The sequence below is a fragment of the Chiroxiphia lanceolata genome, chromosome 2 (genome assembly GCF_009829145.1).
Source record: "Chiroxiphia lanceolata isolate bChiLan1 chromosome 2, bChiLan1.pri, whole genome shotgun sequence".
NCBI classification, from domain to species: domain Eukaryota; kingdom Metazoa; phylum Chordata; class Aves; order Passeriformes; family Pipridae; genus Chiroxiphia; species Chiroxiphia lanceolata.
In genome coordinates, this window is record NC_045638.1 from 115,749,294 (window position 1) to 115,763,844 (window position 14,551).

Sequence of the window (14,551 nt, forward strand, 5' to 3'; positions counted from 1 at the left end):
ATCTTTTTCAAGATCCACAAATGCAAGCATTCTGAGTTTCAAAAGTGGCAACCTGTTTTTGAAACCGTGGGTTTTAAGGACAAAGTGAGACGTTTCTTGATCTCAAAAGATCTAAGGCAGCTTTCTTTTTCTCTCTGAGCATTAAGGAACTAAATGACCCGAAGTCATTTAAGGTTGTTTCCTATCCATGACCTGGAGGTAAGATGTGCTGGGTTTGATAGGGATGCTTCCTGGCAGCCCATGTGGTGCTGTGGTTTGGGTTCATGACCAAAACCGTGTGGGAAACACGTCAGTGAACTATTTATTGCTAAGCAGTGTCAAGGCCTTCTCTATTTCTCACTCTGCACCCACAGTGAGAAGGCTGGGGTGGCCAAGAGGTTGGGAGGGGACACAGCCAGGACTGCTGACCTGAAGCGACCAAGGGGTGTTATTCCATACAGTACAGCAGGAAAACTTGGGAGTTGTTTTTCCCAAGCAAGGATTGCTTGGAGACTACCTGGGCACTGGTTTGCTGGTGAGAGGGGGTGAGTGATTGCCTTTCCATCACCTGGTTTTTTATTTCCATTTCCTTCACTTATCAGACTGTCTTAACCTTGATCCGTAACTTTTTCTCAGGGCAATGAGTGAGCATAAGAACAAATGTAAGAACCCATTAGTAAGAAACAAAATTGCAACTGAAAGACTTAACCCAGGTTATCTGTCCCTACATGTCATACTATGGGCCTCAAGGGAAGATAAGAGCTGGCCAGAGAGCTACTGAGAGTTGTGCAGCATAAATGTGAAATCAACAGATCTGACTGACATAAAAAATTAAACTTAACTACATACCTAGGGAGGGCTATTCTAAAAGATCTTTATGGAAAGCCCATTGTGAAAATGAGATTTCTTTCTCATACAATCTTTTCTTTAAGTGCCAGAAACCTCTCAAATATTATAAGGCATTTACAAACTATTGCTATTCAGCTCAGGGAGAAAAAAAAAGAAGATAAAATCCTGTGCCTCTGTATAACTTCCCCCAAACTTTTCCAGATGTTAATTAGTACTTCAATATTCGTCTGTATAGTTTTTTTGCATTTTTCCCATTGCTTTTGTTGCTACTTCATAGGTTCACTGCAAGGTATTATCTCATTGAAAGGGTTTATTAAACTCAAAGTAACAGTGAATCTTTAATTTATATGTGTACGTCAGGATGAGGTTAAGTTTGGTCATCATCTACTGTCTGATACCATCTCCACTCTATTATGTAATAGGAAACAGAGCATGTGAAGGTGGAGATGTAAGTCCATCCATCTTTGCTATTTCATTTCACATTACTGAAATGTTAATGCTCTCAGTCCTCCCAACAGTACAGCCTGTCTGCCTCCCTGTCTGCATAACTAATCTAAAGCATGTATGTTCTACTTTCCTTTCTATTGCAAAAAAGAAACATCAGTTTGCTTGCTCCTCTGACTCACATTTTGTACAAACCTATTCCTTTTGTCTACGTGTATACACTGCATCTTAAATTCAACTGTTTAATAGAATCACTAAAAGTCCTACAAGAGGTACATTCATCATTTCCCTCCAATCAGAAATAATCTCAAATTATTTTTGTAACTCACAAGTGCCTCTGCTTGTTTATGCGGATTAGAATCTGAGGGTGAATCGCCACAGATTGGTGTAAATTTGGCTTGTACTTAAATTCAATATCCGGAGTTGGCTTTCACAAAACAAGTTAAAGGGTAAATACAGCTAACCAGGAAGGAGTTCTATATCTGTAACATCAGAGAGACAGGATTTTCATTCCTGAAAGGACCAGTCTCTTATATGGCAATTCAATCACCATTTAGTTTTCAGTGTTATAGTAAGAAATTTCTCTGCAGTAATGAATCCTCCTAAACTGACACGTGTGACACTGTAACTAAAATCCCATACCTTGTGCACTGTGAATGTCAGTCTCCCTCTAAATATCTTTATATTCAAAAAAAAAAAAAAATACTTAAGAGTTGTTTTCATGGAGCTGATAGTACAGCTGGGTATCCCCATGGTCCCAGTGATTTGATTAGAGACATGTCCTCTCTCTAAACTTACACACAAGTTCTAACACAGTAGTGCCACCCCCAAGAGGAAGCAAATGCTAAACCTTATGGGCAGCTACTCTACCCAAACACGTTTCCACAGGATCACCTGAGGCAACGGGCCTATCAGGGAAGCTCTCAGGAGCTTTGCAAGCTCAGTGCCCTCTCATAACCCTTGCCTAGTGCACCAGTATCTCTGAAAGCTTTCAAGATGATAGGGAGTTACATAAATGCCAAGTGCTCTTACATGTACAAAAATCAAAGGTCATCTAAAGAAACATATTCTGCTGCTCAGGGACGAATAATCCTGAGGCTGGAATATGCTTGCTAATTTTTTACTAGGACATGAAAGTGCTACCACTTGAAAGCACTGGGGACCTGTACCCATCTATGATTAGCATCAGGCACGTGTCTCATCAAAATCTGGTGTGGCAGTTTGTGACAAATTTATCATGATCAATGTCAACACACACTTGTTTTACTACCAACAGACCTGCAAACTCCCCTGTTAAGGTGAAGAGCAGGTATTTTACACTTGCACTTGCCTGACTGAGCAAAGCTGTCAGGTAATGCATGCTCCAGGTACAACTTTCTCTTCCTTTTTATGGTCTGATTACACACTTTTGTGTTGACGAGATTGAACACCTCTGATATCAACAGCCATTGTTCAGTTGTACATGCCTCCTCTATAACTCAATATCCTGCTCCATATTTATCTATATTCCCTACTGAATGGGAATATGAGAAGACTGCTGCTATAGCAAGCTGCATAAAGGTGGGTTTTTTTCAGCCTTCCCTTTATCAACTATCTCTGTGTTTCCATGCTGTGCCCTTTTTCCTATAGACCTGCATTCATATTTATGTCTCTCTGTGTTTATTGCCCACTCAAAATCCTTAAGAAGTGACATTGCTGAAGACAGACTAAAATAACCTATGCTAATTTAAAATAATATCCTCCAGTTCTACACGGTTACACGTTGTGCTTCTTCCAAAGGCAGCGATGCAATTATAGGTACTAGGGTGCATAAAGTGATATGGAGGTTTCCATGGCAATTATTCAATTTAATTGAAAATTGTGTTGGGAAAGACTCATTTTAAGTGCAGCCTGCAATTTGAATTTGTTTCCAAAGAACCTGAACTTGCTTAGGCTGGGTTAGTGAATTCCTAATTTTCGGGAAGACACAGTGTTTAAAATTCTATCAGGGGGTGGAAAACCAAGGTAAGGTTGTTAAGCTTGTTAACATTTAAGACCATGTATCCACTTATGCAATACAGTGTTTTTTTTACTGTAAGGTAAATATTTTATGTTTCAAATTAAAGAGGAAGAGTTAAAAATCAAATCGATGCACAATGTCCTTGAAGCTACAAGGTAGAGGAACCAGAAAAAACACAGGTACCACAAAGGACAACAGGCAGACAGCATGCTGAAGGAGACAGGTCATCAATGAGATCAAGTCCACAAGATCAAACTTTTGTGTTTTCATATATTTTAGCTACTCTGTGTTAGAACAATAATGAAGACGAAATTAATTCCAGCCTTAATATGCTTTAGAGTGACAAAGTATGAATTGGAGGGAAGCAACTGGTTTATCTTGGTTAGATACTAAAACAAAGCTATGACTTAATTTCCTGGAGGAAAATGAGATTTCTTTCCTCTCCCAATTTCCATCACCACAATGAGTAAAACATATTTTAGGCCTAAATTTACAAAAAACCCAAAATAATCTACTTAAAGTGATGAAAACCCAGAAACAATCTCTGAACCTGGTTTCATATTCACTAAATTTATAGCATTGCCATTTCTGAAACAAAACTCTATTAAATTTCTATTTGTATCATTTTAAGACTGCATAGGCTGTGTGCCAAAAATGTCTCAAGCTAAAAATAGTCCTTGTCTCCTTCATAAATATTAAATAAAAATTAAATTGATGTGAGAGTAAGGGTAGAAGTGTTCTTTCCTAGCCATAAAATCCTCCTAAGTGGGAAAAACCTGTACCTAAAAACAGGTGGCCGTAGCAGTATGTGACCAGAAGCAGAAGAATAATTTTAACAATGTAGCTTTGGTATTAGTGTGTTTGTCTCATTGCATTTCTGTACTTATTCAGAATGTCTAAAACAGAAAAAGGAAGAATGACTCCTAACTTCCATGTCAATGATTGCATCACAGTTCAGAAGAAAGCAAAGTGACATGAATGTGCTTTTCATAATAGATATGTAATCCATTTTTAATTAACTGGACTCTAATAACAATAATGTCTAATAATAATAATAATGTCTTTTCTGGAAAGGCATGGGGATGGGAAGCAGAAATTCCAGGTTACCAAGAGACTCTTTTCTTGGCCCATGGCGAGTTCTGTTTTGTTCAGAAAATGTCTCTGCAAGACAGGGGAACCAATTTGCTTGAAAAAGAAGCACGAACCTGAAAGGGGTCCCACCAAGGACAATCTAGCAGTGGAGGGCTTTTCACTACCTGGACAATTTGCTCTATTTTTGGACCTGTTCTGCCATATGGTGGTGGTCCTAGGTTGATGGTTGGACTTGATGATCTTAAAGCTCTTTTCTAACCTTAATGATTCCGTGATTCTATAGGCTGACAGGTCTCACCTCCCTCATCTTTTGCTGTACATTCCACCCTCCTTTGATATTTACATGTCTTCCTTCATTTTACTACTTGACCCTCTCATAATTATTAAAATATATAGCAATCAATAGAAAGGTTTCTTGAATTATTTTTTTTTTATGCTTCCGGACATGAAAGAAATATACTCTCATTCCTATGTATGTCATTCATATAAACAGAAAATAACTTATTGAAGTTAAAAGTAAGCAAATTTCATTTAGTTCTGAATGTGGCAACACCCACAGTTACTCATCTCTGATGGATATAAAGGCTACTGGTGATGCTCCTTGTCTAAGCTTCTGTTTCCTACACAGAACATAACTCTATACCTATGCAAACTTTCATTAATTTTCAGGGTTGGAGAAACATAGTATTAAACACCAATGTTCATGATGTTGAAGGGATAAAGTAAGACCTGAAGGTTGGTTTTGGCTAACAATAAGAGACAGGTTTGAAAAGACTCTGGCTGAGGCACTGCTCTCAATAAATTAAATGCAATAACTGGATCCAGTAGAAAGCTACTTTTTTAATAGTCAAATTATGTGCCTGGCTGTGAGAAGTGGGACACGAGGAGAGGGAAAAAAAAATCAGCTTTACAGTTTCACTTGCCATCATTTCCTGAGAAAACCACCAAGATATAAGAGCCATAAATCTCTCCCTCCATTTTGGTTCAAGAATGCAAACATATAAAGAACATAAAGGAAATCTCTTTTTTACTTATAAGAATGCACAGAAAAAAAATTGTCAGTGAAAGTTGTACTTCATTTTCAGAAATGGCAGAATGATTTCCATGCAGGAATTGGATGTACTGCTCACTCCCCTCAGCAGACTCAAGACTGGAAATGTCACACAGAGTGGAAACCTTCACCAGCAGGAGACAGACTAAATATCTCTGATTGAAGGACCTGAAGTTTTTCTTGACCACGGGAAGACATTTTCCCGTCTAACAGATGCAGAGTAATTCCTCCATAAAATGAATTATCTACTATTCCTTGAAGTCTTGGGAAAAGCTGAAAGTTCAATAAAGAGTGTGGGCCTTTAAATTTACACACTTCAGCTCCTCACATTTCCTGTGGGGAATATAAATTGCTTCTAAGTACTTACTATTCTGCATGCCATTCAAATTCTGTTGCTTCAATTCATTATATTAAAAAGTAATACAAACTTCAATTATTCATTGTAAAATTACAAATTTAGCTAAAGTACACAGAAAATTCAATTCACACCAAAATGGCTACAATGTTCAAATTAATGTATTTGCAGTCCTCCCACGTTCTTCTCAGCATCCTTTAAAATGTCACTTATTTTCTATAAAGTTATAGATTTTTTGAGTATTGACGTGCTCTATCAACAGACAAGTTCTCTCTGCTTTTAGTTCTGTAGATATTACTCACCCATCCCAAATCACTAACGATTACAGCTAAAATAAAGGAGTCCATACGAGCAGAGGTTACAGCACTAGACTTACAGCTCAAAAGTTTGCACCTTATAAACCTCTCATCTTCAATCCTACATTCAAAAGGTACTTATGATTTCAAAGAAATTGCAAATCAAATGATTACACGCTACAGGAAATTAGATAAAAGAGAAAGGAACCACTTCAACACCATCAAGAGATTCTATTCAGCTATTATATTAATGGTAAAAAAACATATTTTGATTGCAGCTTCTGCAGGTATCAAATGACAGGGTTTAGATTCTCTTTTATTGAAGTGCACAGACCCACAAAGTGTATTCAGTCCTACAAGGTGTTTTAGTCTTGTAATCATTCAGCAGAGCATTTGGACAGCAGTTCTTTATTTTTAAGCAGAGTAATAAGTGCACTTGTTAAAATATGTTCTAGAGTATGTAGCACCTTTCAGAATAAATTCAAGCACCAGAATTAAGTATAAAAAAAAGGTTGAACTTCTGTACCATCAAAATCAACACCAAAGCTTTTACATTTTATAAAGCCAAGTGATGAATTTACTACCCCTAACTTTAGTTTTAATTTCTTTACAGAATCTAATGTAACCTTTATGTTAACATTCTATTATGTAAAATGCAATGCTTTTTCAGTTCAAATTAAGATAAACATCTCAAAAATAAAAACCACTGCAGATATAATGAACATCTTTTTGTAAGGAATGGATGTTTTCCTGTCTTTTTTTACGCTCTAATTTAACTAAAATTAAAAAAAAAAAAATCAGTGCATGGAAAAATTGGAAATATCAGGGCACAAAACCCAATTGTTTTCATTAGCTGTTAAGCAACTGTGCATTGCACTAACATCCACACTGCAGTACACTTGAAGCTAACAGTGGGATTATATTTTATATATATATATATATATATGTAGATAATATAGATATATATGCATGTACACTAATAAAAACAAGTCACAAAGTTTATTGGCTACTACTTCTCTTGCCAACTCTTGCCACTCATAAATGCTTTTCCAAGATATTTTGCAACAGTATTTTCCAAATTATCTTACAATCAGACTTTCAAATCCTATTCTTTTCCTTTAATAATTTAAATATAATTTTATATGCAAGAGAGTACTCCAGTGAATGCCTCTCCAAAAAAATTAAATTATAAATGGAAAAATACATTCTTAGTAAATATCTTCATATTAGAATATTAAAGAGAAATGGTTTTAAACATTTTTTTCTTACAAAAAATTGTGCAGAAGCATGAGTTGAGGAAACAATTTACCTTTCTTGTCATCGAAGTACAGTGTCTGTTGAGCTGGATTTGACCACTGGAGGGAGGTGTTATCATTTTGATCGACCCTGCAGGTCAAATTTGCTGTTCCCCCTTCAACAACCGTGACGTTCTGAGTAAGTGGAAACTGCCCTTGGCTGCCTGAGGAGGGAGGGGAGGAATGCAGAAGGGAAGAGAGTAAGAGGAAAAAAAAGAAAATATTTAGGTTGTAGAATTGAATCTATTGCAGCAGCTTCCCACAGATGACAGACCCTGAATTCAATGTGATCTATTCTGACCAAGGTAGCACAATAAACCGAAAAAAATTACATTCACAATATATTCTCTGTATTTGAGAAACAGATAGATGAATTAAGAAACAGGGATTCTTCCCCCCCCCCCCCCCCGTAAGACATACTATACAGTTACAAAGAAGTGCCCTGCAATTTTATCTCCTCAGACATACCCACAGATGACTCAGTACAGACAATATAGTTAAATCAGTGTTGAAAACATCACTGAAAGCATAACATAAAAATCCACACAGAGTTTTTCAAACAGAGGCACAGGGCAACCATGACTCCCTGTTTCTTTTTATATATTTTAAAGGCCTCTCAGGATGACGTTTTTCACGTCAGGTTTGGAAAGTTGTTGGAGAGCAAATGTAGTGTGAATCTAATACTCGATGCATACTCTGCTGAGGGAATATAACCTGATCTCATATGAAAATGGAAGAGATGATGTAGTAGGTCTCTTGCACATCTGTGATTCTATCCCAGAGCATTATGAATCACATTAAGTGCTTGCTGAAAAGTCACTGGGAAGATTTCCAAATGCCTCCACACAATACAGGAGCAGTATCACTCAGGTTCTTAAATCACAAGCGTTTTCAATGGCATAGTTAGACTAAAGTGTTTATGTGTGGGGAGAATAGCACAGCCCTTGTCAAACAGCACAACACATTCTGACAAACAGTATTGCAAGAAGGGAGCAGGGTAAAAACGTGGAAGAAAAACATGGAAGACACTTTTAATACGGGCAGGGAAAGAAAGAAACCTTCAGTAATCAGCAAGACACATCATGGATTCTGTGGTCATTATCTAGGACATATACTAATTTACTTAAGGATACTATGCAAAAGAAAGACAATCCAGTACTCTAAATCTTCCCCTCCTTTTATACAAGTTCTGTTAATAAAAGAAGCACTGAAGAGTAGGTAGAGCTGCTCACATAAGAACCATAATGCCAAGACTGACACTCAAGTGGGATGTGTCAGAAACTAAAAACCTCTCTACAGTCCTACAGGAGTAAACAAGCTCATAGACATGTCATAAGTACATCAAGGAAATAATATATAAAATATTCACTAATCATACCAATACAGAATCACAAATCCAGCACAAAACCTTCACAGAAACATCTTATTCTAGTGGCTCTCATCCCAGTTGTTCCCAACGAAGTTAAACTGAAGCATGTCTTCTACATAAAAGGCATGATAATGGAAATCTGTTATCTAGCATACAGGTTTTCAGATGAGCAGAATAAGGAAGTACAAATTAAAAGACTAACAACTGAACTTCTATATGACCTATTGATACTACCAAAGATGTAATTGTAGCCAGATTTCTCTATGGATTGGTTTCCCTATATAAAATAATTATGATGGCCTTAGATGTGGAAAATAAGTACCTACATCAGTGAAATAAATATTTTTGCATCAAACTGCAAATCTGAATAACTGTTATAATTTTTGCATAAATATCAACTTCCTAGAGATGTCTAAAGATCTACACTTACTGTGTACTGATATTTACTCTAAGAGGGTATTTACTATCCATAGGATAACAGACATAGTAAACAAAAAATAAGGAATGCTGAAAACACCATGGATAATCTAAATGCTGCAAACAAAAAATGCTGAAATTCTCACGACATCCTCTGTATCTGACACTTCATTAATCAAACCCTGCTTCCTGAAAGCCACACGTTGAGAAATACTTGATGAGTGAAAAATCATAAACAAGGACGGGAAAAAAAAAAAAAAGAAAACAGAAAAGATTTGTCATTTCCTTCTATTTCCCCTCTTTCAATTCCAATGTGTCAAGGAACCTCAAGATATTGCATAAATTGCTTATCGCTTAAATTAGAATTTTAAAGATCCAAAAAAACGCACACAGCCTGTTATTACTTCCACTAAATTACAAGCAACTTACCAAAGAAATAACCTTCTGAAGTATGAGTTGTGGATAGGAGGCTATGTGGGCTAAAATACTTTTTGCATACAAAAAGCATTAAACAGAACCTACTGCCAGAGATTAGCACAGTGAAATCTGTCATTTACATGAAAGACCTGGAATGAGAGATAGTTTAATAAAAAACCTGCTGTAATGATTTAGGACCTTATTAACACAATTTAGGAGATCTCCCCATAATTACCCTGATCTCCTCATAATTACCCTATATTCCCTTTCAGATATTACAGTTCTCACCTCTAAGGTGTCAGTGCACCTGCAGTCTGTCATGTGCTAATGACTGTGAAGTCACAGACTTGTCTGACCAGAAGAGTGGTTAGTATGTAAACTAGTCTGATCAAGGAGATAAATGGGTAATGGAGATGCCACAATCTGAAGAGGACGAAAGAACTTTCCTTTCTCTGACCACTCTAATGTGTGCTGATGTTTTGGAAACAAGAAATAACCTAGCATATGAAAACGAGACCCAAACATTCATCCTATCCCTTACCAACAGAGAAGCTGTGTGGACCTGGAGAACATGCACAGAGCTGCATAGGAAGCTTGGAGTGGAGAAAGAGGTACAGAGAAAACGAGCCATCTAATATGGAAACTAGCCCAAGTGGAAAGAAAGGAGCCCGTGCAGAACAGATGAAAATAGATAAAGTGAGACCACATGAATGGATACTGAACACTCCTCAATAAAGACAAAATCTATTAGCAAGGGGACAGGAGAAGGCTGTAAAACCCTGCATGAAACAGATGAACACTAAAGAAAGCACCAGCATTTTGTGTTTTAAGTGTCAAAGAGTGTTTTTATACCACTAAAGATTGCATATGGTTCCTGAAGGGATTGACTGTTTTATAGGAGACGCCTTGTTTCTGATTAACAGAGAGGTAGCATGTTCCCAGGAAGGATGCCAGGGAAGGTGCCAGCCCATGCAAGTGCTCAGTGAGACGGAGAATCCAGGCCATAGGTGGTGCAGGTTCCTGCTGCAGCACAGTGACCCGAAGCTGGAGACCACTGACCAGAATCACATCATTCCCCAAGGTACTTGCTTTGGAAAACCCTTTATGGCTGGGGTAACTTCTTACCACTGCCAAAAAACCCATTCATATTCCCAGCATTGAATAGGCTGGTTCTGATCCATTTGAATAGGCCCATTAAATCAAGAATAGTTGGTGATGAGCCTTCAATAAGAAGGGAAATCTAAAGGCCCTGCCACGTTGGGGCTATCGTAATTTCAACAACCCAACACCATCACTATGATTCTTTAGTATGAACAGTTTTTAATACTGGTATTAAACTCCCATTTCCTAATTTCTTCTTTAACTCTGGAAGCAGAGATTAAACAAGAAAATGTCCTCTAACAAAAGCATTTCACCTTGACTTAAGAAGTCTAGTAATGGAAAATTAATGGCCCCTTTGGTAACTTACTCAGAGAGCAGCAGTCATCCTTGTTTAAACAAAACTACAGAATTTACTCCTGGTATGTTGCTGTAACACTTAGCTTCCAGTAGCTCTTATATCTTTTACCCTGCTCTGAAGAGCTGTTTCTTATCAAATTTCTCTTGTAGGCACTTAGAGACTGTGATCATATCACCCATTAACCTTCTTTTTGATAATCTAAATAAATTGAGCTCCTAAGTCTTCCTGTAGAAACCGTATTTTTCTAATCCCTTAATTAGTCTGTGGCTCTTCTCTGTGACCTCTGCAATTTGTCATCTTTTTTTCTGAAGTGTGTTCAGGCCCAGACCTGGAAACCTCACTGCTGCAGTTACAGAAGGAAATAATTCCAAAGGTGATGCCACTTCTCCACCAGCACTTTGTGTTCTTGTTTGCACACCAAGATGAGTCCCCTGGGCCAGAGGATCAGGCAGGAATCCAGCTGTGACTGATGGTCTACCATGATGCTGGGAGTTTTTTCTCAGACACCATTCCAAAGACAGGCCCTCATTCCAGTTCTCCTCCTGTAGCTCTCAGATACACTTCCCTATGTTTCACTGCACTGAACACAGTATTTTAGGTAAGTTCAGTACAATTTATTTCCTACTTTGCTATTACCTGAGGTGATTGACAGGTATGATTGAGATAAGGAATACAACTCAGATGATCACCATTGTAAAGACAGGGCTACCCATCCAGCTGACTTGCTTTTCTCACAACAAATTTCTGGCAATGACATTTCTACCCTCCACCAGCAGGTCAAGTCAATCAAACACATATATATCCACCACTGTATATACAATTACATTCTGTTCCGTGATCAAACCTTGAGGCAGGACAAACTATTTTCCTGTCTGTATGGAGTACACTACTAAAGAGTAAAAAAATAAATAAATTACTGATGGCCCACATTACAATTCCCTTCTATCTGAAAAAGAAGCCAGGAGTTTCAGTAGGAAACACTACAATGTTATGCAAAGGTAAGTTACAACAAGCAGTGAAGCTATGGCAAAAAGGCGACTGCATTTAGACATCGCTGTCGTCATGTTGTATCCCAGTCCCTCTGCTCATTTTAGGAAGCTTTTTTAGCAAAATTATTTTGCTTTTTAGTAAAATTATATCTAGTTTGACTAGATGGAGCTATAGTTAAGTATATTCTACCACAGGTTGTTTCTGCAATGCTTTGTGGAGGACCAATACTGCTCTGCAGTACAACTGACGGGCTCGTATCTCATTAGCCACAGGCTGTTTCCTGTCAAGAAAAGTTTTTATTTTTTTTTTCCCCCACCCAGAAATCATGGCTAAACTGCTTCTGTGGATTTTAACATTGATTTTTACCTCAGTATGTGACAAGTCTATGCAGAATAATTATCATTATTTGGTCCAGTTTGGAAACATTCATCATGTGAGTTCGTCTCATGTTTATTTGTTTATGTTTGGGTTAGGTTTTTTGCTTGTTTTTGTGGGTTTGGTATGTTCGGGGGGTTTTTTTATTTTTTTTATTTTTTTTTAATTTTTTTTATTTTTTTTTTTTGCAATTACAATGAAAGCTCTTTAATGAGTTCAACACTTCCACTTGATGCTTAGGTGATACATTCTAATCAATTTACCAGGCTAATTATAAATGTGACCAGGTGGCTGTAAGCACTGAGAAAACATAATCCTCTCTTTACTTTTGTTTCTGCAAATATCTGTTCTTGTAGTAAACAGTTATGTTACAAATTAAGAGCATTTCACAGTATAAATGCAGGAAGCTTTGTCTACTCATGTCACTGTTTACCAGAAAGTCATAAAAAAAAAAAAAAAGTAGTTGTGGATAGAGAGGAGAGCCTGAACAAGAGGTGACAGCAGTGAATTAGCAATGTTTTGACACCTCAGCTCCACCTGCCCAGTGTCCCTATGAGGTAAATTAAGCTTGTCAGCATATAGGAGGGAAAAAGTAGAGGTTACAGTTCTATAGCAGAGATTTATCCTTTTCAGTCTTACAGAGAACCACAAAGCCTTTTATTTGATACCTTTATAGCATGAAGACAGCCAAAACCATAGCCCATAAAAATGCAAAGCTGTATCAGAGGAAATAAACAAAAAAAAATATTGAACAAATTATTTTTCAAAACTGTCTGATTTTTTACTACTGATTTCATTTGGACCAAGCCCTAAAAAAAAAACATCCCCAAAAACCCAAACAACAGAGCACATGTTTGGTTGAGAAGGTGAGGAACTTACTACTATCTGTGGAGAGAATACATCAATTTCAGCCTTCTTTCTTACTAAAGAAACTAAAACATTAGAAACAAAAGCCAGTATAATGAAACATCTAATATATTGAATCACTTTTTCCTAGCTTTCTCAATTTATATATGAAATAATGCAAACATCTCTCCAAGGAGATGAAGTGTTATTAGCTTGTCTTTATTTAATTTAAAGAGCAATGATACTGTAAACTGCATTTCATCAGGCACAAACTGGGGTCTGCATTACTGTGCAACTAGTGTTTCTTGTAACTTTCTAATAGGAATGAATCCCCTTCCCTATTTTTTTCAGCATGGATACCCAATAGAAGGTTAGTGTGCTGGAAACACCGAAGAAAGAAACTATGTAAGTTGTTGCCTCTATTATTTCACTTAATTTCTAAGAAAAGCCTTGAGAGCGTGGTAAAATATTGATGAGAGATTAAAGAAGATTAACTCTTGATACAAATCTACCTGCTTTGCATTACTTTAAAAGACAATACAGCAATGTACCTGCATCTTAAACTGTGTTCATATGGTGTTTTTAAAGAAAGAGAAATTTGCCTGAGCATAGCTGGATAAACAGTCTTTGATGAGGTGAATTCACCTTTGCTAACTTGCTGCCTTAAATGGCAATAATTTAGTCCTATATCTGGATAGTATATACTTTTTTAGGGTTTATGTCCCGGGGGAATGTTCTGTAAATTTTTGCTCACTAAAGAAACATTGTTTAAAAAAAAGAAACAAAATAAACAGACAAATTTTGTGTTCTAGTAACTGTTCCAAACTCTGGTAACAAAACCACTTGCAGAGAACACTGGAATTAATGACACAACTGCAGAAAGTTACTACTGTTACCTCTAGACTGTGCATTCAAGGTCATTTGGCTTTTTTGAAAGGTTAAGCAATTCTAAAACAATGTGAAGGACAAGAGTGCGCTGGTACAGCCTCTGATTTCAGGCTGCAGGATTTATGTTAGACATCAGTAAGAGAGAAGCAGGAAGTCTTTGTTCCTTCCTTCATTCCCTGTGTTTCAAGAGTATGTTTCCAAACCAGCAGCTAACTCAAGATATGATTAATTTGGGCTATATTACAGTGAAAGAGATTGCATACATAAATTGGGAAAAATGCATAGGGAAGCACAATGATTCCATAATGACAAATAGGAAAATGTATGAGAGAGACAATGGGAAAAAAAAGTATGCACAAACAGTGCTGTTTCCTAGGAACCTTGCATAAGTGACTATTTTTAGCCCCTTCAGGCTATCACCATGGTATTA

The 14,551-nt window shown here is 37.0% G+C and overlaps 1 protein-coding gene across 3 annotated transcripts in view; it reads right to left on the minus strand.

The window, feature by feature from the left end:
• The window catches only part of CADM2 (cell adhesion molecule 2), a 607,683-nt gene that overhangs the window by 173,663 nt on the left and 419,469 nt on the right, over window positions 1-14,551 (minus strand). For all 3 annotated transcript variants that reach the window (XM_032678665.1, XM_032678663.1, XM_032678664.1), the window contains one exon: window positions 7,375-7,524. In XM_032678665.1, the coding sequence (XP_032534556.1) occupies window positions 7,375-7,524 (150 nt within the window). The remainder of the gene's footprint in view (window positions 1-7,374; window positions 7,525-14,551) is intronic.